Here is a 27817-nt window from a genome sequence, read left to right as displayed (position 1 = left end):
ATCTATTTGAAAGAAGTGACTAATTCAGATAAACCTAAAGAATAGGCAAACCTGTTGTAAAATTTACATTTATATATATTGTGATCTATATTTACAGCTTTATAGATATAGCTATTTCTTTTGAGTTCTGGATTTGTAGTTCAGTTTAATATTTTCTTCTCACTCCTGGATTTTACATGGAATCCTTTTAAGCCATTGCTAGTGTATTGTCTAAAATATTGTTCTATTTTATTTTTTAAACACTAGGTTTTAAAAAATACTTCTACTATGTATTAAAAGTTCAAGTACATTAAGATCTATTTTGGAGTTTCTATCCATTTCTACTGATTAATGTGTCTTTTTGTATATCAGCAACATATTGATTTGATTATATGACTTAATAGCCTGTTCAGATATTGATAACTCAACTCCTCCCAACTCTTACTGCTGTACTTTTATAAGTATTTCTCGAATATCTGGAGTTTTTTTTTTTTTGGCTAGGAAAATTGGCCCTGAGCTAACATCTGTGCCAATCTTCCTGTATTTTGTATATGGGATGCTTCCACAGCATGGCTTGACAAGCAATGTGTAGGTCCACGACCAGGATCTGAATCCGAGAGCCCCAGTCTGCAGAAGCAGAGCACACAAACTTAATCACTGTGCCACCAGGCCAGCCTGTGAGGATGTTTTAAAACTTCTGTTGACTGTTTATTCTTGTAGAAAATTTCACCATGTATGGCATATCTTTGCAAGGGTTTAGATTTTGTTTTCTGCCCTTCAATAAGAATTTATAATTTACTTCAAAGCAATCTTTGTCTGCTTGTTAAATACCTAAGAATTTTGTAGGTTTTGTTTTTTTCCCCCAGATTTTTAATATTTTTTCTGGTGTTTATTCCTAGCATAAGAAAAGAGCATTTTATATTATAGTAATCTTACATGAAGTTACCTTAACACATTATCTTTTAAATTGCAATTAGCATTGTAGTGGGATATTTTTAAGTACACTATTATATTTTTAATTAAGAGAGATAGTTATTTCCTTAATATTTATGAAAGTAATTTCATTTTTTTACTGTGTTTTCTAGAACTCTTAAAATATTTTTGAAAAATAATGGAGACAGTAGGCATCTTTATCCAGTACCTAATTTTAATTGACATGATTTCATTGTTTTAACACTTAGGATAATTTGTATAGCTTTTTAAAATTGACTTTATTAAATTTACCCTTCCAAAACTATTTATTGAAAACTTTTTATGGGCCAGGTGCCATGCTAGTCTCTTTTAATACATCTGTGAACAAAATATAGCTTGCTGGCCTTGCATAGCACACATTTTCATGGGGAAGAGACAGATAATAGCACATTAGACATAATGTGTCAGCACAGTACGGGGTAAGTTAGAAGGTGCTAACAGGCATGGAAAATGACAGGTAAAGCAGGTAAACAAGGACAGAGGTATGTGGAGAGGTATAATTTTAAGTAGGTTCATGAAGGTAGGACTCTTGAGATGATTTTTGTGCAGAGTAGATGGATGCAAGGATGTTAGCCATGCAAATATTTAGGGAAAGGCTGTGCTAGGCTCAAGGAACAGCCAGGCACTTTCAAGAAATATCATGAGTTTTTCTTCTATTCCTATCTTTTTAGAGTTTTTATTAGGAATTTCAGCTTAATTTGACCAAATATCCTTTCAGAATCTCTAATAGAGAGAAAAAAATCTATCGTCTATCTATCTGTCATCTATCTATCTATCATCTATCTATTAATAGATAGATAATGTATCTACATTTAACTTGTTAGTAAATTAATTACGTTAGTAATAACGTCTTGCTGTTTATCCAGGTTTGCTGTTTTGAAATAAAGCCTAGTTGGTCATAGTACAATTTCATTTGTAACTCATTGTATTTTATATGCTAATAGTGTATTTAGAATTGTTGCATCTATGTTCATAGTAATAAAGTTCTCTTCTTTCTTTTCTTCATAATATTTATGTCAGCCTTTCTTATTAATATTCATTTTAGTTTGATTTAATAACAGGAATTGAGGAGGTTTGAATAATTTTATGCTGGAATAATTTCTTCTTTAAGAATTAGATAAAAATTAGTTTTGAATCCATCTGTTCCAGATGCCTTTTTTCAAGGAAAACTTTTATCAATTTTAAAATTTAATCTGCTTAATATAACATAAACTAGTCAATTGGCTACATAACAATTAAAAATTATAGTTTGAACCATTGAGCAAATCATCTTGGAATTAAACAAGTGCTGAAATAGCATTTCTGTAGCCGTGTGAACTAGCTAACAATATATTCTATTGTGGCGTTAAAGTTCAACTTCTCTGGGAAGTGACTTTTCACTCACTTTTATTACATAGAATCTTGTTTTAATGGGGTCTTTGAAAGTGATAAAATTAGTTTTAGTCATAGATTTAAATCTTTCAGTAAAATTCGGTCAAAGATTTCAACATTTTTGCCTCACTACAGTAAATAGTTCTTTTTCACATCGAAATTCATTGGCATATTATCATTATTATATCCTGATTATGCTGGGATTTATTGTTCAGTCAAATTTCATTTTTAATTGCACTATTTACGAAAATCCAAAATTTCTGAATACTTGAACACTATTTTAGGCTGGAACTTTATGAATTAAAATATATTAAAATTTTAGTAGTTCTTTTTTAACATATAACCAAGTATACCTTTTTACGGAGGTTTCATTTTAAAATAACATAAAATTTAGACTAGAAATGCCTACAGAATGGCTCCCATTGAACATCTTTATATTTATGGAGTGTTTTACACAAATTAAAATGCAGGAAAGATGATGAAATAAAAGAATCTGTGAACTGCATCCTCAGGATCCTCAGGAATGTCACATTACCCTTCTTGTGCCATTATGTCCACAATATCCTAATCCCCATTCCTCACTCCATCTATCCCTAGGTTTTCCACTTCTGTTCTGTATCCCTTTGTGGTAGTAATTCAAGGTGAGAGATGATATTTCTAAATTATCCCAAATTCATTTCTTAATTTGCATTGACTTCTCCAAATTCTGCATTATATTTGATTTCTCACAGATGATTCACCCACTGCTTCCAATGGTGATGTGATATGATTTTCCTAGGTACAGTTCTATATGCTATTTTTCAGTTGTATAATTTCTACTGTTACAGTTGATTATCCACTCAACAGTGCCAGGTCTTATGAATATTATAGACTCCTTCTTTGATCAAGCATTTCTCTCTTAAGAAGGCCCTGAACACTGGCAGCCACTATGACTCATGTGTACTTTGTAGATGTGGTTGTATACACCTATACTCAAACCACAGAAAGTGTGGGATGCTCCCTCACCCTGCCACTCTGCAGATTTATCTGTAAAACCTGCATGTGAAAATAGATACACAATGGCCAGAAGACTCTTATCCCATTTAGGAGAGCCTTTAAATTACAGTTTCATCTCAAATTCTTACCCTATAATACATGTAACAAGTTAAGTTATTTTTTTCTCAGAATGTACAAGTCAATGAATAAAAAATGATTTGATTATTCAGTATGTACAAGTAATCACTAACCTAACATGAATAGTAAAGCATGTTATAGTGTCTAGTGTTAGCCTAGTTGTTTTGTCTGTAAAGCAACTTGTTTAAAATCGTTCCTCAAACTCTTCCTTTTCAGCCAGAAGTCAGGAGATAAGGGAATGATTTACTTCACTTAACAGCATTTCAAGCCCAATGCTAATGTGAAATTCTGGTAATTGTTTTCCATCATTGTCATCAGTGAGCAGCAATACTTATCTTCCTCTCTTGAGATCTACATCTTATTTGGTCGTTTCGACATCATGCTAGGCTAGTAACTATAATCCATGCAAGCTGTCTCACTGCTCTTGTTGCCACTGAAGATATGTGTGTGTGTGTATATGTGTATGTATGTGTGTGTGTGTGTGTGTATCTTTCCTGATGTGTGCTTAAGGTACGTCCATGCAAAGCAAAAGCCCTCTTTTCATCAAGTAAAAACAATTCCAAAAGTTGGAATGGGGGAGATGGATGAATAGGCAGAGCACAGAGGAATTTTAGGGCAGTGAAACTACTCTTTATGTGACTGTGACAGTAGATACATGTCATTCTACGTTTGTCCAAACCCATAGAATGTACAACACCAAGAGTGAACTCTAATGTAAACTAGGGACTTTGAGTAATAATGATGTATCAGTGTTGTGTCATCAATTTTAACACAGGTATCACTCTGGTGGGAGTTGTTGACAAAGGGAGAGGCTAAAAATGTGTGGGGTCAGGGAGTCTAATGGAAATCTCTGTACTTTCCCCATAATTTTGCTGTGAACCTAAAAATGCCCTACAAAGATAATGTCGTTAAAAACTACAAATATAAAACAGGGGCTGGCCCCTTGGCTGAGTGGTTAAGTTTGTGTGCTCCACTTTGGCGGTCCAGGGTTTCCCCAGTTCAGATCCTGGGCTCGGACATGGCACTGCTGTTCAGGCCCTGCTGAGTCAGTGTCCTACATAGCACAAACTGAGGCACTCACAACTGGAATATACAACTAAGCACTGGGGGTCTTTGGGAAGAAGAAGAAGAAAAGAAGAAAAAAAGAAGATTGGCAACAGTTGTTAGCTAGGTGCTAATCTTTTTAAAAAAATAATAGTAGTAATCCCCAGCTATAAGCATTCTTGACTTCATACACCAAAGCAGTGATGGATGGCTAATTCTTCTTTAGAATCTCCTGTAAGATAGAGTGGCTTCCAAGGGGAAGGAGGAAAGAGTAAAGAACACAAAATGATTTTATGAAGTTTCCCCTTTTACGGATAAATGGAACTTAAGAACACTCAGTTCATGAACTGAGTTGCTAGGTTTGTCGTGGTTTAATAGAATAAACCTATAAGTATCTAAGTTATTTCCATTTCTCTTTTCTATTCTTATTGATTGCCATCATTTTCCAACTTCTCCCTTTTCTCATATACTCACCCAAGGCAATATGAGAGAATAACAGTGCTAATACATTATCTGATTGAAATGCATTACATTTGATTTGCACCATAAAATGGAATTAAAATGAAAAAGACAACTAGATTTCTTGGTGCAGATTTCTGATTTTGCAGGAAGATGACATTCATCATTATTCGTGACATACGACATGCATTTTCAAATCTGACAGTATCAGGCTGACGAAATATGCATTTAAAGCACAAAAGGAAGCCCCCCCAAAATTTAAAACATATTATCTCAATCCACTTCACTGAAAATATGAATATTCCTGCATTAATTAAGAAGTGTGTTTATGTCAAGGACTTGAAATTGTGATGCCCAGAAAGATACTCATAATCGACTTTTTATTAAAAACAAAACAAAATTCTCTATCTAGGGTGAAATTTTATAATATTTAAAAAGTTTTTATTTTTCTAAATTACTTGTGAACAAAATTTCAAGACTGAAGTATAAATGTAAAACTTTAAAAGAAAAGCAGTTGCCCTTTGCCTTTTCTGTGGCACTCATATTTAACTTATACATGTCTAATTTATTCTCATATTTACACTTAAGAAGCTCGTACTGTTATTTGTTTATTATTATCTATTGTACACTTACTATAGAATATGAGTCTTAAGATATTGCGTTACACTGCCCCATATATTTCACTGCCTCACAAACTCCCAATACAGTTACATAATAATAGTTATATCCATATTAAATGTCAATGTGAAACATAAGCCAAGTTCATACTAAGTCAAAAGCTGAGTGAAAAAACAAATTTGTTCTGTGCATGAGATTGTCTTGAATCTGTAGAAAAGTAGCAAAGAATTGATATCTTCACAGTATTATGTCTAGCAATCCATAACATAGCATGTCCTTCCATTTGTTTAAAAATTCGTTATGTTTGTTATTAAATCTAAACCAATTGATTTTTATATATTAACTTTGTATCTATGTTATTCCATACTAAACTTCCTTAATAGCTCACCTGGTAATGTCTGATATAATAATGTCTATAGGTTCTCAAGGATTTTCTATGTTCAAAGTCATGTGAACTCTGAATAATGACAGTTTCATTTCTTCTTTCAATTCTTATGCATTTTGTTAGCTCTTTTCTTGACTCATTGCAGTAAGACATGAATAAAGATTAAGGAAAAATGGAGATAATGGATGGTTTTGCCTCATTTCTTATCTCAGAGGGAAATGTTTCAATAATTCACCATTAACTATGATGCTTCTTAAATGTTTTTTGTGTAGACTCGTTATAATATGAAGGATACTCCTATGCATACTCAATTTTATATGAGTTTTTATCAAATGGATTTTATCAAATGTCCCTTTGCCTCTATTGAAATGATTATATAATTTCCTTCATTTTTAAACTTTTTTGCTACTTTTAATGTGATGAAATATATTGACTTGTGTGTGTATGTTTGTATATTTGCTATTGTTCAGGTTGGGTTAATTTTATTGTTCTGTCCTCAAGTTTACAGATTCTATTTTTGTCATCCTCATTTTATTATTCAGCCAGTCCAGGAAGTTTTTAAATTTATGTTAGTGCATTTTTCAGTTCTATAATTTTCACTTGGTTCTTTTTCATAATTAACATTTCTTTGCCGAGATTTTGTAATCTTTCATTTGGTTCAAGAGGATTTGTCATTTCTTGTTGAAATATTTCTATTAGGGTGGCTTTATATCCTTGTCAGATAATTCCAGTATATGATTCATCTAGTTACTGTTAGTTGATTACCTTTTGTCATTCAAATTGTGGTTTTCCTGGTTCTTGGTGTGACATGTTATTTTATTGTATCCTGGACATTTTGCTTATTATGTTAAGAGAGTCTAGCTCTTATTCATGATGTTTTTTTTTTTTTTCTTTTTAGCACAAATTCACTGCTATCACACAGGTTCTAGTCTAATTTTGTGGGCTGTGGTTCCATTGACAATATCATTTTTAAAGTCTATCTGGTACTACTGGTCTCATTGATTTACCTTGTGTCACTAGAGCTCCACTGTTCCCTACTGGTGCTGTTTGAGGAGGTGGAAGGAGCTTCCCCAGGGTGGGCGACCTGGTGCCACTAAGTGGATAGAGGGATGCTTTATCCAGCAGTGGGTAGATAATTCCTCCGATGGGTAGAAGTATTTAAGACATCTCACCTCTGTACTAATCCTCCAATCCTGGGGGACCTAATGAGTTCTTCTTTCTTCTTTATACCTTTCAGAGTTCAGTTAGGTTGTCTCTTGCATTTTCTTCAGTGTTACAGTTGTACTTACTGGGTGAATCAGAGAGAAATGAATCTATGCCATCTTGTTGGGACCAGAAGTCATTCTATTTGGCCTTGATAGACAATTCCTTAATGAATTGAGGTTGAACATGTTTTCTATATGTTTGAAAACAAGTTATGTTTCCATATCTATTAACTGCTTATTTACTAATTATTCTTAATTCTCCTCTTAGTTTATGTGAGATTTTAAAATTCTAAATATACTTATATCTTTTCCAGGTATGTTTCTGTAAATAATTCCTCAGCTTCTTGCACTTTGTTTAATATTGCTTACATCTGTCTTGATATAATTTTTGTTGAAATTGACAGTATTTTAACTGGCAGAACTAGACATGGTAATGCTATGATTTGGAAAGCGTTGAGAGTTATTGATAAAAACAGTCATCATCATTACTCCAAGTTTTAGGGGAATGGAAAAGAAAATATGCAATGATATACTAGGAAAATAATATATAATTTTTGCAGAAGAGTTTGAGTGAATTGGGGCAATTTTCTTTGACTTGAATTGGCTCTCTGGTCAACATCTGCAGGGTCATTTATTCTTATATCTCCAAGTGGTGCATAATAGAGGCTCAATAAATGTTTATTAAATTAATAAATTCAGTGGCTTCAGCACTACACCTTTCTGTATGCTTCATGATCCCTCATATTGCCAAATATAGAGCATATACTCATGAGAACCTCAATAAATGCGAATGGAAGGTGATGACATTGTGAGTGAACAGGGACCATACAATGGTGGGAAGAAGAACAACGTTGATGGTTGTATTTCTGCAATGTTAGATAATTTATGCCCTCTATCTCTCATAAAATGTTTCTAACCACTAGGGAAAAAAGAGAAGTGGAAAAGACAACCAATCGTATCAAGGTTTTACAATCATATAAAAAATTTCATGAACATACTGATAATGGTTCCATTTTTATTCTGTTTTAATTTAGGTTCAGGTTCTTCGAAATGCTGGAGAAGAAGTTACCCTAACAGTGTCATTTTTAAAAAGAGCACCTGCTTTCCTCAAACTCCCACTGAATGAAGATTGTACATGTAAGCATTTATGAAGAATAGATAAAATGCTCACATCATCATATTTACTTTCTAAACAATTATTTCCTGACAGTAATTGGTAATTTCTTTTTAAAGTTGAAGTTTCTGTCTAAATACAAAGACTTTTATACCACAAAACATTCTATTAACCCTTCTGCAGAGGAAATAGATATTATTTTTCATAACGTATTCACTACATTTACAACTATTTTCTAACCTATAATTGGAGGCATATATTTATTTTAAAAATGAATATCATATCAAATATATACATTTTGTATCTCTATTAAATTTCATTCATAACATTTGATGACATATCTTCTCTAACTGGAAAATGATATACTTTTATTTGGCTGCTGAACTTGCTAAGCAAGCACGTGCACTTAAGTTGTCCCAATGAGAACAAAGAGATTGAAGGAAGCACCAGTCTATGTGGAAATGTAATAATTTTGACAAGAGCTGCTTAAAAATTTCTGTATTATTTGTATATTTTGAAATTAAATGTACATTATCTAATTGTTAAAAAGTAAAAGAAGAATATTTTTGTTTGTTTGTTTTTCTTTTCTTTTTATTTTTGAGGAAGATTAGCTCTGAGCTAACATCTGCCACCAATCCTCCTCTTTTTGTTGAGGAAGATTGGCCCTGAGCACGGCTTGATAAGCAGTGCATAAGTCTGTATTCAGGATCCAAACTGTCGAACCCCGGGCCACTGAAGCAGAACATGCAAACTTAACCTCTGCACCACCAGGCCAGCCCCGAAAGAAGCATATTTTTTAACAAGTACAATTTTCATGCAATGCAAATTAAATGCACACACAGTTGTATTGTTTCTGACTAATGCACATGTTTGCTTAATCCACACTCCTTTATATCACAGAATGCTTCCCCTGTGCCTCTTCCCAAGAAATAGCCTAGAAATAGAAACAACCATTGATTTCATTTCTTATCATTATATATTATTTTTGCTTCTTATAGAACTTTTTAGAAGAGTCATACTGTATTTATTCTATTATGTTGGCTTCTTTCATTATGAACTAGCACTTATGTTATATATTTCAGTAGTTGTTCATTTATATTGCTGTTATATTCCATCATATGAACATAGTATAGTTTTTTAATGCCTCATCTTATTGATAGATAAAAGATCTGTTTTCAGTATTTTGCTATTATAAATAAAGCTACTATGAACATTCTTGGGCGAGGCTTTTGGAAGTCTTACAATTTTATGTCACTGCTATAACTACTTAGGAATGGAATTGCTAAGTCACAGGATAAATGTTTAATTAACTTGTTAACAAATTGCCAAAGGTATTTCTAAGGTAGACATATATTTTAAAGACCTCTTGCCATCCATTCCAGCAATGTAAGAGAGTTCTGGTTGCTCTCCATTCATTCCAATATTTAATGGTCAAAGATTTTTTTCAGCCATTCCATTGAGTGTGTAGTGGTATCTTATTGTAGTTTTAATTTGCATTTCCCTAAAGACTAAGGATGATTAGCTCTTTATTATGTGCAGTTTGCATATCTTATTGGCAATTTGTATATCTTATTTGATAATGTGTCTTCTCAAATTTTGCCCATTTTTCTATTGGTATATCTTTACATTCTCACACTGCAGGAGTTTAAAAATTTATTCTGTATATAAGCCTTTTGTCAGTTATATGTGTTAGAAACACTTTCTCTCAGTTGATGGATATCTATATTTTTTACTAAAGGTGTCTTAGATTTGCAGAAGTTTTTAATTTTGATAAGGTCTAATTTACCACTTTGCTGTTGTTCTTATTATATATGGTTATTGCTTTTTGTATCTTCTCTAAGAAATATTTGTCTACTCCAATGTTGCACAGAGATTTCCTTACATTTTTCCTAGAAGATTTATGGCATTGGTTTTATGTTTAAATTTATAATCCATCTTATATTAATTAATATTTTTGTGTCTGAGGTAGGAATCAAAAATCAAGGAATCACTTTATTTCCATTAATTTATGTGTCTATTGTTTCACCAAAAGCATAGTGTTGGTTACTGTAGAATTATAATGCCTCTAAAAAGTCACCTAGGACCGATTCTCCAACTTTGCAACTTTTCAAGATTGTTTGGTTATTCTAGGTTCTTTTCATTACTGCATACATTTTAGAAATAGCATGTCAATTTCTATTAAAAAAGTATTATTATTTTGAATTGGATTAAAGTGAATTTATAGGCAATGTGGAGAATTAACATTTTAATGACTTTGTCTTTCAATCTATGAACATTATATAAATTTCCATTTATTTATGTTTTAATTTTTCTCAGTAACATTTTTGTGTTTTCAGTGGGAAAGTCTTGCATATTTTTCGTTAAATTTTTTTTCAGCATTTTGTTTTTTCTATGCTATTGTAAACGACATTTTAAAAATTTCATTGTTATCTGTTGCTAGACAATGATAGAAATACAATTTATTTTTATATATGACATATTCTGCAACACAACTTAATTTTATTATCTATCCTAGTAGGATTTTATGTACCTTCTTTAAGTTTTTCTACATATACAATTATGTCATCTGAAAATAAAAAGTTTTGCTTCTTCCTTTCCAGTGTGTATTTCTTTAGTTCCTTTTTCTTATCTGTCACAATGGCTAGGACCTTTAGTAAAATTTTGAATGAAGTATCAAGAGCAGACATTCTTCTGTTGCTTAAGATATTAGGAGAGAAATTTTCAGTCTTTTACCACTAAGTAAGATATCAGCTATAAGTGTTAACTGCTGCCCTTTATTAGATTGAGGAAGTGCCCTGCCGTTCCTAGGTTACTGACAGTTTTTCTTTTGCTTTTTTTAAAATATGAGTTGATGTGTAATTGTCTCAAGTATTTTTTCCCACATCCATTGAAGAATTATATATGTTTTTGCTTTTTTATTTTGTTGATATGGTGAATTTTTAAAAATTGATTTTGAATGCGAAATCGAGCTTGGATTCCTTGGACAAACCCACATGGTCATGAAGTATTATGTTTTTTTATTTATTGCTGGTTCCAATTTGCTAATGTATTGCTGAGCCTTTTTTACAATCTATGTTCATGAGGGATATCCATATGTACTTTTCTTTTCTTGCAGTGTGTTAGTGAGATTTTGATATTAGAGTTTTTATGTCTTCATGTAAGTAGTGAAGTGGTAATTCGTCCTCTATTTCCAGAAAGATTTTAATGATGATAGCACCTTTTTCTTCAGTGATTGAATAAATTCACCAGAGAAGCAATCTGAGCCTAGAAATATAATTTTTATCTTGATGAATTAATCTCTTGAATGGATGTAGAAGTTTTTTGATATTCTCTTTTCTTCTTTTGTAAGTTTTGGTAAAATTTTTTTCAAGGTTTTTTTCCATTTCAACTAAGTGGTCAATTTATTTTCATGAAGTTATCTATCATTTCTTTTTATTATTCTTTTTAATATCTGTTGGCTTGCAGTACTGCCACCTCCTTTATTCCTAATATTAGTAACTTGCATTTTCTCACTCTTACTAAATCACTTTGCTACGGGTTTTATTAATCTTTCCAAATAACTCATTTTTGTCCTCTTTAATTTTGTCTATTTTTTTTTCAATCTCACTGTTTTCCACTTTTATTTTTATTATTTTCTGTCTTCTATTTACTTTGTTTTAATTTGCTCTTCCATTTCTAACTTAAGATGAAATCATAGTTCATTAACTTTATATCTGTTTTCTTTTTCATGTATATATTTAAATCTTTAAATTTCATTCAATGGATGCTGTCACAGAATTTGACATGTTATGTCTTTATTTTATTTATTTAAAAATAAATATGTTTTAAAGTAACATGTGTTTGCCTTAAAAATAGCATCTCATAAGACCGAAATGCAGATAAACATCAAAAGTAGCTAATACAAAGTATACAATCCTTATGATGTAAAGAATGCAAAAACTATATCCATTTTATATATGTTTTGCTAGTATAGCAAAACAGCCTATTATTCCCTTCTTAGCATCAGGAAAATTACGGAAGTTTAAAGTAATAAAAGAGGAGAGAAAAATCATTTATTTTTTGAGTACATGGGTTAATATGTTAGGAATATTTCCTATGACCTCTAATATTCAAATATAAGTATAATAGTTCAAATAAAAATTGAGACTCAATTACACTAATAGCTCATAATTGTCAACATTAACAACTCCAAAAAAAGTAACCTTTTCAGAAAAAGTAATGAATCAGAAATCGAAAAATATATATTATAATCCTGACTGTAAAGATTACTAAATTGTGAAATTTTAGAAAATCACAAATCTTTAAGAAATGCATTACTCATCTTTAAAAAATAGATAGTAATGGATTTCTTGTGAGGATGTAATATGAAGTTTTTTAGTTGTAGTTTCACAAAATTAGATAATGTCAATGAGGGTTTTTCCAATTATAGTACATAGCAAGAGCACTTATAAAGACAGAGCACATGCAAATCATTTTGCATCGTGGAAAATTATGGTACCTAAAGATAAGATTTACCAGTAGGTTGTAACACAACATTAAATAGAATTTTGGAGACAAACAAAATCCTACACTACTCTAAGTATGGTTCATAAGTGTAGGCCACTTTGTATAATGAAATGAAACAATGTTTTTTATAAGATTGTGTGTTTTCATTAATTAGGACTTAATTTTATGAAACCAGAGGTAAATATTTGTAGGTCTCTTTTAGGGCCTCACTTTAGTCACTTAGTTTACGTGTAAAACTCTGGCTTTGATGTAAGTGAAATAAAAATTCCTTTTACTACCTAACTGACTTGATGTATACTGAAATATAGAATGTAGATTGTATTGGTCTAGAATCTTCTGGCATTCTAACCAGTGTGGTATTGTGATTTTGTCTCCTGTAGGTGCGCCAAGTGACCAGAGCAGCGGGACATCTTCTCCTCTGTGTGACAGTGGCTTACATCTCAACTACCATCCCAATAATACAGTAAGATGACCATAGTTAAAACTAATTAAGAGATCAAAAAAAACCCAAGAAAAAAATACATAATTACAGTTTGCAAAAACTGCTATTGAATCTGGTTTTACTGATAGATTTGAAATGCTTGGTTGCTTCATCACTTAAGTATTATGATAAGCAAGGAAGTGAAAAATAAGCAGTTTAGTTATTTTTTTTAAAGTCATTTTCCTCCTTTCAGGTCTGTGTTTAGCTCTTTGTAAGAAATAGAGACTTTTAACTTCATGAGGTCACGCATAACATCATTAATTATTTTGCAACATTGCATATTATATGTAACTTTATGTTCTAAATGATTTGAGATGATTTTTATTTTGCAAATATTTAACTAAAAGTAGCTGTTAGTGTGCCAGTTGTTAGGATTTCTTAGCAATCTTCATGTACACTGGGGAATTAGCACAAAGTAAGAAAATCTAACCTACACGTTGTTAAAATGTAATGACCGTTAAACTATGCATATATTTAATAATTGATAAAATTGGCATGTTTGTTTTATATACATTTTATAAAATGTTATTTTTTATTTTCATTTGTATTTTCGAGTAAACAGGTTTTTTTCTTTCATAAATATTCTTGAAAGTCCTTGCATTTCACCCTTTATAACATTCACGCATTCTATAGACTGAACACTTCTCTCTGGCCATAAGTCTAACAGTTATCCCTCGTGCTCACCGACATGAAGAGTAGCAGAGCTGACTTTAACTGGAATTTTATTCTTCTATTCCATCTATCAGGATATATAAGACATACAGGTGCTTCTTCTGATGTGTATGATTCATTCTCCATTTGAAATCCCTGACCTAATTGTGACATTTTACTTCAAACTACTCCTTGTGAACGTCATCGGGCTTGAGTGGCCTTCACTGTACCTAACTATACCAGTAGTGTTCCTCAGCTCAGAGCCTTAGGTCCCCAATTCTTTTATATCTATTATTGGTGGGGTTATTTTGCTCCTGAAGAAGAACCCTTGGCAAGACCAAAGGTTATCTCTACGTGTGTAAACCAGCCACATCTGGGTGTATTTCATCTGACCTTCTCTTTTGTTTTTGTTGCCAGAGAAATAATTGTCACACTATAGATATTTAAAATGCTGATCTTTAGAAGGTGGCAAGATCTGAGTGACTTAAATATTGATTTCCTAATGAGAAAATAAATGAATATATACATTCCATGCTCCCATCAGTTCCCTTCTCAAGTCTACAGATTTCTTACAATCTCCAGCCAAGTCTTTACCTTGTAGTAATTGCTTTCCTCATCTTCTTCCCCTCCAATCTAGATGCTCTTGATACTTTCGATGCCCTTCCAGTCCCCTTCCCTGGGCTAGTGCAACCACCCCAGCTGCTGTGAGTATTTGTTGCCCCCATTCACAGCTGCTCCTTCTTGTAAGGAACCTCTCCCTGGGAATCAGGGCTCACCACTCACCCCCAATGACCTAGAAAGAGGGGTACAAAGGTAGGCCCCTTGCAGGGCCTCAGCAGATGACATGGAGACCTTGCTTCAGGACCTCAGCTCTTTAGTCAGGTTGTTCACTGCCTCATCCACTCTTCCCTCAGTCCTCACAGGTTGCTCCTGAGAACTTTCCCTCCACATATCCCCCACACAAGAATCCCCATCTCAGCTCTGCTCCTAAGACAGGAGGAAGAGCTATTTTGCTTTAGTGTGGCAGAAAGATGCTTGGTAATATTTTATTAATTCCTGTCCCATGCCTTTGGATACCTCTATAATAATGAGAAATAGATAAGTCAGAGTGGATGGCCTATGGGTAAGAATCATTCTGGTTTGTTTTTAACTCATTCCATTGGCATACACAAAAATCCTATAGAATTAATTTTATTAATTGTGCCTGTATATGGTTGCATGATACAAAGTCTTCCTTTAGAAAGCTATAATTAGAGCAAGAAAATCACTCAGTAATTCTATAACAAGAGTGTACCAAATCATTTGTCATAAATATTTCTTACTAGAGTCATGTATTTCCATTTTTAAGAGGCAAATTTTATTTTTATTTTTAGCCTTGGGATTGAACATTATTTTGACATAGCTGAAGATCTTTAAGTGTAAGAAAATTAATGGTACTTCTCATGATGCTTTAGAGAATAAAATAAAAATCAAGACTTATGTAAATTCAAATAAAGTATATTAAAAATAAAGACAATAAACTCAATGTATTTCAATTAAATGAATATTTACTGAGAATCTATTCCATGGAAACACTCTTCTAGGTACTAAGGGGAGAAGCTAATTATGGTCCCTGACCCAAAAAGTTTAAAATCCAGATCTTTACACAAATGCATAAAATTAACTGAAAGATAAGCAGAAAAAGAACAATGGATATTAGCATTCGAGACTTTAAATATCAACTTAATTGGCCTCAACAAAAATTGAGAGACTACGAACCAAATATGTGCTCTGTTTCCCACCTGGGAATTAGGCTTCAAGCCTGATGAGATCATGCAGACTTGCCCAGCTGGTGCCGCCTATGTTTCTGTTCATGCCTTAAATAGGCTTTGATGCAGGAGTGGAGAGTAAAGGACATTTCTACTCAGAGGTTTATAAAATTAGGAGTAGTCTGACATATCACTAAACAACAATGAATAGTGGAAATTTGGAAGGAAGTGTGCATTGTGAAGCCTATTTTCCACAGAATGTGTACATGTTATAGACAATCTCCTTAACAGAAACATTCAGTTTTCTGATGTGTCTAAATCCTCAATTCTATCCTGGGACCAGGTAACTCCATGTTAAATCCCTATGCCTTAATTTTCAGAGAATAATTAGAGCATTAATCAAAGCAAATTTTGAGTAAGAAGGTGCCATTCTAGTTTTCTGAAACATCCTTAATGTATTTTAAGGCATCATTTTAAGCAAATAGGAAAATAGCACCTTATATCACCTTACATCACTCTACCGTCTTACATAAAAACATGGTCTAGTCCTTCTAAGGACTTGAGGTCACCAATTTTAGGATACATGAGAATCACCTGGTTTGCCAGCCGAGGCGGAGAAGAGGAATTGCTTTGTGCCCACCAGGAGACTTAAATTCAGGTAATTAGCTAACCAGGTTCTGAGAAATATTTTTCTTAGCTATATACCTTTAAGGAATCCTTTCTGTGCCAACTCCTTAACAAAATCTGGATCAAGATTTTGCCCTGTATGCAATTCTATTTGGGTAGATAATTGTTCTTCATGTTATTGTGTGGCAAGGTACCTTGAAATGTGCTACATTTTGAGAAAAGAGTCTATTTTATGTATTTATTTTTTGAGGAAGATTAGCCCTGAGCTAACTGCTACCAATCCTCCTCTTTTTGCTGAGGAAGACTGGCACTGAGCTAACATCCATGCCCATCTTCCTCTACTTTACACGTGGAACGCCTACCATAGCATGGCTTTTGCTAAGTGGTGCCATGTCTGCACCCCGGATCCGAACCAGCGAACCCCAGGCTGCTGAGAAGTGGAATGTGTGAACTTAACCACAGCGCCACCGTGCTGGCCCCAAAGGGGTCTATTTTAAAGCAGACTATGTAAATGCCACTTTTCTCATTCACACTATTAATATTATAGGAAACAATATTCTTGATGAATAAAGCTCTTGAAAAGTAGTTATGGGCCTTAAGACCATAAAATCATAATGTTTTGGATCGTTTTTATACAATTAAAACTAATTCTAAGACTACTGCTACAGAAAAAGACAAAAGCAAATTTATATTCTCCTTTCATAATTAAAATAAATAAGGATAAATAATCTTCGAAGAACATTAGCTATTCCACTATAAATAACAGATTTGTAAAATGAAATACATTAACCCTTATTAGTTTAATAGCTGAAGTGGGACTTGTATTTTTTATAAGGAAGAAACATAAAAGGAAGTGAGGCATTTATAACTTTGGTATGTAAAGGCATCAGGTTGAGATGCTACATCATAGACGTGTCAAAGATCACATGTATTTTCATATCTTCCAATCCATGAAGTCTATAAAATGTAATTTATAAAACTAATGATACTCGTCTATTGGTGAAGGGAGCTATTTGTACTTTTCATGAAAGACAAGGAACTGTCTTTAAATAATTTGCCTAAATTATGTAGCAAAATTGTGAAATAATCAAGACAAAAATCTGAATTATTCTTTCCATCATTTCACCTTTGATTGTGAATGTGAAATGTGCTATGAAAGTGTGTTGGCTCAGGAATCACAAAGATGTAGGTCTGAGTAAATCCCGGCACTGCCATTTTCTGGCTGGATGACTAGGGTAGATTATTTACTGTAAAACTTCTCAGGATTGAGCCATGTGCACTAACGTCCTTTGAGAGTGTTTCATCCATACGCTATATGGGCTTAGCTATAGAACAGTTTGGTGCCACATGGGACCCTGATTAACCCTATGGTCAGTTCTGGCCTGGCCACAGAAACTTAGTCTGTTTACCCTAGTGTGTCACATAGGGTTATTATTTCAAGTGCCTTATGCAGAAAAGATGGGTAAGCAATAATTTAATGCTTCTAGAAAAGCTTTAGGTTTTGCCTTGGTAACAAGAGCCTTGTGATAGCCTTATCTTTGGAGATAGGCACGGTAAGACATACAGAGTTGAAATAACCTGTCCCTAGGTTAAAGGCCTAGTCAGTTGGGAAATTGGGATTTTGAACCCAGGTGGTCTGATTCTGATTCAGAGCCTGAGCTTTCACTACCCTGTTGTCCTGTCACCTAATTGACCCCTGTGTCATATGCTGACCATCTATAACATCTGACAGCAAGGCCAGGAGAGCAACATGAAACCTAGGTTTGTGCCCTTGCAATTACCCGATAAACATTAAAAGCAACTGTCTTGCATCAAAGAATAGGTGTCTGAGAGAATATTTACCAACCTGTAAGGGGCCCCTCACTGCGTGATCTTAGCCAGTTCACCTTCGCTGTATTCTAAACTGCTGTAAGGATTTAATAGATTTTTATTGGCACAGTTGGTGACAATTAACATGATAATGCCAAAGAACACTCAACCTTGAGTGAAAACAATGGAAGGTTTTTGCTCCTAAGCAATTTTGAAGAAATTGAAACCTGAAAGAAAAGGTTAGTAATATTTAGACTAACAAAGTTTCAACATCAAGACTTAAATAGAATCTTCTTCTAACATCATCACTCAAAAATTATAGAATCTATAGAATAGAAAGAAATCAGTGTCGGTAGCTCCCTGATCAAATTGAGACTTTGCCCCTACAGCTGATGCCAATTTAAATATCAACATTATCCCATGTACTAGTGCTAGGAAGGAATTTTAGCAATGAAGCTGACACGATGAAAGAAACATAAATCAACATCAAGTGAAAAGCTCAAATTTTATTCAAATATATGTCTGTTCTATACATACATAAAAAACCCAAACTTCTAATGAAACTTAAAATACTTGTAATTTTAAACCAGCAGAAGTTGACTGAACATGACATTAAGACAATATAAGAAAATACAAACATTTTATAAACATGAAGTTAAAACGATGGACAAAGATTTACTTGAGTAGTTTTAAAAAGTTGTTTTATAAGTGCATTCATTCTATTCAAAAATATTTACTACTAATTGATAATTCACAGGACTTATAATAATCTCTAGCACCTGGGAGATACTCAGAAAGTATTGGCTAATTGAATGAACTACAACTTATTTTTATTTTTGTTACCTACTAGCAATTCAGTGTTCATTACAATTACAGTTTTGCCCCATCTTTCCCCTTCTTGAATGAATTCAGCTCTGCACACTTCTGTTTTTTTCTTCCTTCTCCCTGCTCCATTTTTTTCATATGATTTACTAACATTCTCAATTTCAATGATTTCTTCCTCAATTTCTTATTAGAATTCCATTAATGAAGAAGTTAAAGAATACAACTTTACTGTCAATGAATGTGGATTTTTTCTTGTGGTACTCTGTTCATTATTTAGGGGAAAAAATATTCCCCAAATGAAAAGGGTTTGTGACACACAAACTCAAAACACGGAAATGAGCAACACTGAATGTTTCTGTTCTTTTCAGGACACATTATCATGTTCTTCATGGCCCACCTCTCCAGGCTTGAGATGGGAAAAGCGATGGTGTGATCTTAGACTGATCCCTCTACTTCATTCACGTTTCTCTCAGTATGTGCCTGGGACAGATTTGAGTCGGTGAGTTCATGTTAGTGAGTTCTGATTTCTGGTTGATTGAAAATGAGACCTGTAGTCAAACTTTTAACATAATATGCCTTATAATTCTTATTTTCAGCATTTTTCTAATAGTAGGAAGAAGAACTAAAAGAATAGTATAATGACAGTAAAACAGGAATCAGAATCAAGTGATAAAAAACTAAGTTAAAACTCTGATTCTACTACTAACTTACTGTAATGAATTCAGGGTCTTTAATAGACATAGTTTCATTGTCTTTTTGTATTTCTTCTTGTGCTAGTTTTAGTAAGCTGTTTTTTTCTTTCTCAAGATAATTGTATAGTCCATTTAAGGAGTAAATTTATTTTCATGTAGTTTATCATACTCCCATATTATTATCTTTTGAAATAGGTGTGGGATCACTAGTAATGTCCTCCTTTTCTTTCTTTCTTTCTTTCTTTCTTTTTGTTTTCTGGTGAGCTAACATCTGTTGCCAATCTTCCTCTTTTTTCCTAGAGGAAGATTGGCCCTGGGCTAACATCTGTGCCAATCTTCCTTTATTTTATATTTGGGATTCTGCCACAGTGTAGGTTGCTGAGTGGTGTGTAGGTCTGTGCCTGGGATCCAAATCTGTGAACCCCAGGCCACTGAAGCAGACTGTATAAACTTAACCACTACACCACTGGCCTGGCCCCCTCCTTTTCATTCTTGAAATTTGTTTTTTCTCTTTTTATCTGAGTTTTGCTAGAGGGTTGTAAATTTATTTTTTTAAAGGTCTAGTTTTTAATTAATTAATTTTTTAAAAGGAGTAATTTTGGGCTTTGTCGCCGCTCTTCATTATATGTATATATTGTAAATTATGAGTTTCTGCTTCTTTCTTGTCTCCATTCCTTAATGTCTTTGACTTGATGTTTTTGTTCTTATAGTTTCTTGAGGTAGAAGTTCTGTGGGTCCAGAAACTTTATTGTAAAAAGTGGTATTGTAAATATTTTAGACTCTAATGTCTTTGTCACAACTATTGGACTCTGTCTTTGTATCATGAAAACAGCTACAGACAATATATAAATGAATGGGCATGGTTCTGTTCCAATAAAACTTTATTTATAATAACAGGTGGCAGGCTAGATTTAGCTCATGTGTCATAGTTTGCCAACCCCTCGTTTAGTCACTAATTTTTCAGACTTTCTTTCCTACTCTATGTAGTTAGAGCTACACATTTCCATCAAAGCGTATTTTAGCTATACCCACAAATTTTAACATTACATCTTGGTTTATTTATAGTGTTTTTGAGTATATCATTTTGTATAGTTTTTTGAGTGGTTGCTGTAGGTACTACAATATGCATACATATCTTATCACACTACTGGTATTGACAATTTACCACTTTGAATGAAGTCTAGAAAAATTACTTTTGTGTAGGTCCCTTTATCATCTCCACTTTGTAAGTGTAATTATCTTAATTTCTTATGCATACATCAAGCACTGTATTAGGTGGTATTATGCTTCTTCCTTTAGTCATTAAAATGATTTAAAAAATTTGTGGAAACAAGGATAATCTATTATATTTAGCCCAATGTTTATCCACTCCAGTGTTCTTTCTTTCTGAAGTTCCAAGCCTTCTGTTAACATTTCCTTTGTGTGTAGAGAAATTCATTTTAGCCATTCTTTAAAGGTGGATTTGATAGCATCAAATTCTCTTAATTTTCCTTTGCCTGAGAATATCTTTATTTTATTCTTATTCCCAAGGATAGTTTTCCTGGATATAGAATTTGGAGTTGACAATTCTTTTTCTTTCAGCACCTGGAAAATATTGTGCCACTGCCTTTGGGCCTCCATGGTCTTTCAAATTGATGTTCCCTATGTATAATATATTCTTTCTACCTTGTTTTTTTCTTTTTTTCTAATTTTCTGAAGTCAATTATGATGTCTCTTAGCACTGATTTCTTTGGGTTTATTCTATCTGGAATTCACACATCTCCTTAAATCTGTACATTTATGACTTTCTCCAAATTGTGGAATTTTTTGGACATTACTTCTTCAAATACTTTGTCAGTCCCCCTCTCTCGTCTCTCCTTCTGGCACTTTGTTGATACACATGTTAGTTCTTTTATTATTGTTCCACAGATCCCTGAAAATGTATTCTTTTTTTTTCAATCGCTTTTCTTTCTATTATACAAACTCAGTAAATTCTATCGATCTGTCTTCAAGTTCTCTGATTCTATCCTGTCATTTCCACTCTGCCATTGAGCCCAATCAGCATGATTTTATTGTTTTGTTGATGTGTTTTTCAGTTCCATCGTGGCCACTTGGTACTCTCTTATAACTTATATATATTTTTTGGCTGAAATTTTCTGTTTTTTTATTCATTCCAAGAGCATTTGTAATTGTTTGTTGAAGTATTTTTATGATGGTTGCTTTAAAATCCTTGTCAAATAATTTCAACATCTCATTTATCTAGGTATTTGTGTCTTTGGATTGCCTCTTCTCATTCAAGTTGTGATTTTCCTGGCTTTGGTAAAACAAGTTATTTTTTAAAAATTTCGTCTTGAACTTTTTGGATTGTAAATTTTGAGAGTGTTGATTCTATTCAATCTTCTTTTCATAGAGAATCCCTTTGTTGAGGTATAGTATGAGGGCTAGATGAGTGTGTATGCTAAGTTCCTTGCTGAAACCATCCCAGCAACAGGGAAATGCTGACACTGACTGCATCGTTGAAGATATTTGAGATCTAAGTTTGGCATAGCACTCAGCCCTGTTGACCAAACCCTAGTGAAAGTCAGACACCAACTTGATTCCTCATTGCCTTTGAGTGAGGTGTCAGCTCAGTTCCTTGCTTGGCCCTGCTGCCACATGGGAGGGTAAATGGGCAGGGCCAATGCACATTTCTTTGTTGCTACAGGATGGTAGTAGAAGCTCAGCTCTCCAGGGAACCCTTCTGACAAAGGGGAGGGTATGGAAAGAAAGCTGAGACAACCAGCCCCTCCTCACTCTACCTCAGTGATGACAGGTCAGAGTTGAGGCTGAGCTCCCTGCTGAGCCATAGTGGTCAGTATGGAAGGGGACACAGAATACTGACTAGCCCCATCTCATACCATCTCACCCAGTATAATTGCTACATAGTGGGTACAGAAGTTCAAGTTCCCACTGGACCCCACTGACACTAACCTGGGGGAGAATTGGAATGCTGCCTGCTTCTTCCAAGTGGAGGATGGAAGATCAGCTTCCTTCTTGGCCTCTTGAACATCACCAGGTGGAGGAATCAGAGGATGGATGGAAGAACAGTTCTCTGAGGGGTCCCATGGAAACCTGGGGGGAAGGGCAGTGGTTCCATTGATGTTTGACTAATTTGAGCAAGTTGCCAAAAAGGTTTAATGCTTTCAGCCCACTCATTTGCTAGCCCTTTAATTAGGGAGAACAGACTTTCCTCAGAGCCTTTTTCTGACCTGCTGTTGGTGATTCTGGGTTGGAGGCTTCTAGACCATCCTGTCTACATACAATATATGGGAGGCAATAAGGAAACACAGGGGACTTAGTATCTTGTCATTCCTCAAGTCCCAAGTTCCCTAGGCAATCAGCTTTATCCTTTCACCTTTCAGGGACTGGTTTTACTTGCTGTTTGGTTATGCCCAAGGTTCTTTAATAGTATTAGGGAGCCCTCTTGGGAGGAATGGGTCTACTCTTGCTTGGCCAGGACTGGATGTCCACAAGTATTGATATTTATGTTCTTTCTTATTATCCATTTAATGATATTTTCTAATTTTTGTTATAATTGCCTCTTTGACTCATGGATTATTTAAAAGTATATTGCAAAATTTTAAAATATTTTGGAATTTTTAAGTTATCTTCCATATTGCTTTCTAGTATAATTTCATACTGAATGAGTTCAACCCTTTGATATTTGTTGAGACTTGATTTCACTCAGTGTATGAATAATTTTGGAAAATGTTTCATATGCACTTCAAAGAATGTGTGTTGTCATTTTCTTTAGTGCAGTGTTCTGCTTATTTCAAGTGGGTCATTTTTGCTCATTAGTGATTCTGATCCTCTACATCATTAATGATGTTTTTGTGTGTTTATTGTATCAGATATTGAGAGAGATGAATTGAAGTCTCCTACTATCATGGTGGCTTTGTGTATTTCTCCTTTTAGTTGTGTCAATACTGTTTAATTCTATGTTATTATATACAAGCAAATTTAGAATTTTTATAACTTCCTCATGTATGGTCCTTTTGTTGATATGAAATGCCCTATGTCTCTGGAATTGTTTTTTGCCTTCAAGAATTACACTACATATCTATTGGCTAATATTTACATTGTATATTCTTTTATCCATTTCTTCCAACTTTTCTTGGTCCTACTCTGTAAAAATATCTCTTCTAATCTGTATATATTTTGTCTTCTTTTTGGTCCAAAGTAAAAATCTTAGTCTTTTAACTGGATTATTTAGTCTAGTTACTTTTAATGTAATTACTGTTATATCTGGGATTATATCTACAAGTTCAGTATTTGTCTTCTGTTCAACACTCTAGATTTTGTTTTTTCTAATGAGGTAGTTTATCTTGAGATAATCATAGATTCATATGCAGTTGTAAGAAATAATACAGAGATTTTGTTTACCCATTTCCCAATTGGTAACAACTTGCAAAAATATAGCACAATACCATATTCAGGACATTGACATTGTAAAAACCATCACTCTTTCAGATATTCACATGTGTGAGTGCATGTATGTGTGTGTTTAGTTCTATAGAATTTTATCACATGTTCACGTTCCTGTATCCACCTACACAGTATAGAACAGTTCCATCACTGCAGAAATCCTCCTGTTGCCCTTATATAACCATGCCAGCATCCCTCCTCCCCTAGCACACCCCTAACCTCTGACAACTTGCTCACCTGTTTTTCATCTCTAATATTTTGTTATTTTAATAACATTGTGTAAATGGAATCCTACATTATGTAACCTTATTGGATTGAATTTTCTCACTCAGCACATTTCTCTGGTAATTATTCCAAGTAGTTGCATTTTTCAATTGTTCATTTCTTTTTATTTCTGATAGTATTCCATGGTATGGATGTACCACATATTAAAAATTTACCCCTTAAAGGACATCTGGGTTGTGCCAATTTTGGACTATTCTAAATACATATGCTATGAACATTTGTATATATTTTTTGTGTGTGAACATACTTTTTCATTTCTTTGGGTAAATATTCGAGAGCTCAATTACTGAATTGTATGATAATAGCATATTTAGTTTATTAAGAAACAGGCCCATAGTTTTTTTAAAGTGGCTTTACAATTTTATGTTCCCACCAGCAGTGTATGAGTGATCCATTTTCTCTACATCTTTGCCAGGTTTTGGTGTTGTTGCTATCTTTTATGTATCTTTTACATCTGATACATATGTAGTGATATATCATTGTGACCTGAATTTGCATTTCCTAATAATGTTGAATGTCTTTTCATGTGCTTATTTGTCAACTGAAATCTTCTATGCAAGAAAAGAGTTCTTTGTCTCAACACACTAGTTTTTGTATGCTATTTTATCTTTTTTTAACTTTTTTGCAATAATTAAGCATTTCTATTGTTTAATATTCTCTCTATTATGTGTATACATATATATATATATATCCTTTTATTTTGTTCTAGTTATTGCCTAAACATTACACCATGTGTCTTAGTCCTTTCAGGCTGCTATAACAAAATACCACAGACTATGTGGCTTATAAACAACAGAAATTTATTTCTCACAGTTCTGGATGCAGGAAGTCCAAGATCAAGGCACACATGGTCAAGTTCTCTGATGAAGGCTGTCTTCCCGGCTTATATCTGATGTCTTCTCTATGTTCTCACATGGTTGAAGGGGCTAGGTATCTCTTTGGAGCCTCTTGTATAAGACACTAATCCCATTCATGAGGGCTCCACCATAATTGCTTAGGCATCTCCCAATGGCTCCACCTGTTAATACTACCACATTGGCCATTAGAATTTTGTCATATAAATTTGGAGGGAGGCACAAACATGGTACTATATACATGATTTATTTGCATTTAATACAATTTATTAATTTTCCTATTTCAGAAAATGGTAGAAACTTAGAATACTTTAATTAACTACTTTATTCCTTTCCTGTCTTTGGGAATATTTCTGATATAATTTTAATTATATATGTATTTTAAATTCCTCAAGGTATGTTATTATTTTCACATAAGTAGTTATTCAAATGTGTCTTACCTTTAATCTTTCTGTTTCTCTTCATTTATTTCCTTTGGTTCTATTTTTGTTCTCCCTTAATAACTCTCAATATTTTTATTAATGGTATTTTTTAAAATGTGTATATTTGTTTTATTTTGTTTTGTTCTTACTTTAAAAATATTTTATACAGATACATGATGCAGAAGCATTTAGCTAAAACAGTTTATGAGAAAAAAGAAATTGGATGAGTTCAAATGACTCCTTACATTTTTGTTTTTATGGTACCTCAGCACATCAACAGCTTTTAGCAATTGAATTAATTGCACTTAATAAATATTATAGTAATAAGCAGTTATAAACATAGCACTATTCAGAGCAGACTGTACAGTGATTCAGATTCAAGAGCTAATTTATTGTTCACTCATCACTTAATAAATGTTGCTTTAATGTCTGTAAGTGGGAGGTGTTGTGTTTGGTTCTTTCCCTGAAAGAGCTTACAAGCAAGGACAATTGAAACAGTAAATGGAAAAGAAAAAAAGAAAAGATAAATTACTGGCCCATGATGACAAGTATAGAAAATTATTTAGCTTGGTTCAAAACCTATGATATTATTTGTTGGTTGCTTTTGCCAAGGCCCATCATTTTAAATTCAATGATATAATACTTCTCATATTTAATTGCAACAAAGTTGTGTTGCTGTCATATACTATTGTGTAGATGTGAATTAAAACATCACAATGTTTTTTTATCTGTGATAAAACAGTTTATGTTCATCATATAGTAATGACCCTGTCTTAGAAATATATGTTTGATTTCAATTCTGAAGTGTCATATATTGCAAAACATTGCATCATCAGGGTATTAGAACAGAAAGTAGAGGTTGCAGGAACTTTTGCTGTTCTTTTAATCTCTAAGATGTGTTTTCGTATGTGAAAAATTATATATTGAATATATAAATGTTATATGTATAATATGGTATAATATTTCTATTTGGATTTTGGAAACATAGTATTTAACTCTGTACATTCAGTACTTAGCATGCTTTATGCCTCAAAAGCACTAAATAAATGTTTATTCAATGAGTTTTAATAAGGAAGAATTCCATCTCTCAGTTTGTTTTTTGAATAGCAGTATCATCTACTGCATGCTCCTTAAACATTATGAAAATCAGTAGCACTGAAATGAAGTCTACAGTTTTGTACTATTATTTTTAGAAAATTCCAATGACAGCAGAATTTCTAGTGCCCTTCTAAGAGTGCTCAGTCTTTCTCTTCTGAAGTGAAGATTTTTGAGATGATACCATACTGGGCACCTATGGATGAAGTTTAGTATCTGAACAATAAGCCAGGATGGTGATAGTGCTTCCAATAATGCAAGAATCTTATCAAATGATTTCTAATAATACCACCAAATAAGAATCTGTTTCATAATAAACACTTAATTCACAGTTGTTCACTGAAAGGTGGGACTTTTAAGAATGTATATTTTAGGGAATCTGAGAAGGAAACAACCAGTGAACATATAAAATAGAAAAATACAGGGAGGAAAAAAGAACTAACTACAATATTATAATATCACAGCATATATTGAGAACAGGATTTTAAGGAGAAGAAAGTGTCAACTACAGAAAATAAATACTGAAAGGACTGAGAAACAGTAATTAATTTTGAGGTGACTTTGGGTAAATAATTGGTGGAGTGAATTGGATTGAAAAATAGTTTGTTATAAGAAGGATATTGATGGTAAAGAAAGGGAAACGATGTGTAAGGATATGCTATTCATAATGTGATGTGGGATTAAAGGGGGATATAAAATCTGAGGCATATCATGGTCATGGTTACTGATTGAGGAGAAGGACTCAATACTAAAGAGGCTGGAGGAAAAACAGAGTCCCTGTTTTGGTATACTGCTACTCTTGCTGTTCCATCGCTCTTTTGTTATATGTGGTCCTATACATGTGGATCCAGAGTGAATCAACGGATTGAGTTTTTTACACTTTCACAGATAGGCCAGCAGGTCCACTACGTAAACCAGGAATAATTGATGACTTTCAAAAAATATTCAACTAAATAACATTAAGATGCTACTTGATTTCACCTACTCCGTGAGCCGTACAAGTGTCCCTTTGTCTAGTACAATCTTCATAAATACTCCACTTCTTCACGTGTTCTTATAGAATTGTACTGTGAACTTGAGGAAGAAACTGCCATAACTCTCTTAAGGTATATAATGCTT

At 33.3% G+C, this 27817-nt stretch overlaps 1 protein-coding gene across 7 annotated transcripts in view; it reads left to right on the top strand.

The window, feature by feature from the left end:
• Positions 1-27817, top strand: part of SNTG1 (syntrophin gamma 1) — an 865152-nt gene that overhangs the window by 635458 nt on the left and 201877 nt on the right. For all 7 annotated transcript variants that reach the window (XR_011543069.1, XM_070630619.1, XM_070630623.1 and 4 more), the window contains 3 exons: positions 8181-8283; positions 13147-13229; positions 19276-19406. Coding sequence is in view for 6 of the 7 variants with exons in the window: in XM_070630619.1 (XP_070486720.1) it covers positions 8181-8283; positions 13147-13229; positions 19276-19406 (317 nt within the window). In the remaining variant the exon portion in view is untranslated. The remainder of the gene's footprint in view (positions 1-8180; positions 8284-13146; positions 13230-19275; positions 19407-27817) is intronic.

This window comes from Equus przewalskii, chromosome 8 (genome assembly GCF_037783145.1).
Source record: "Equus przewalskii isolate Varuska chromosome 8, EquPr2, whole genome shotgun sequence".
NCBI lineage: Eukaryota > Metazoa > Chordata > Mammalia > Perissodactyla > Equidae > Equus > Equus przewalskii.
The sequence above is the reverse complement of the archived record's forward strand: the minus strand, read 5'-3'. Positions and strand labels throughout refer to the sequence as shown.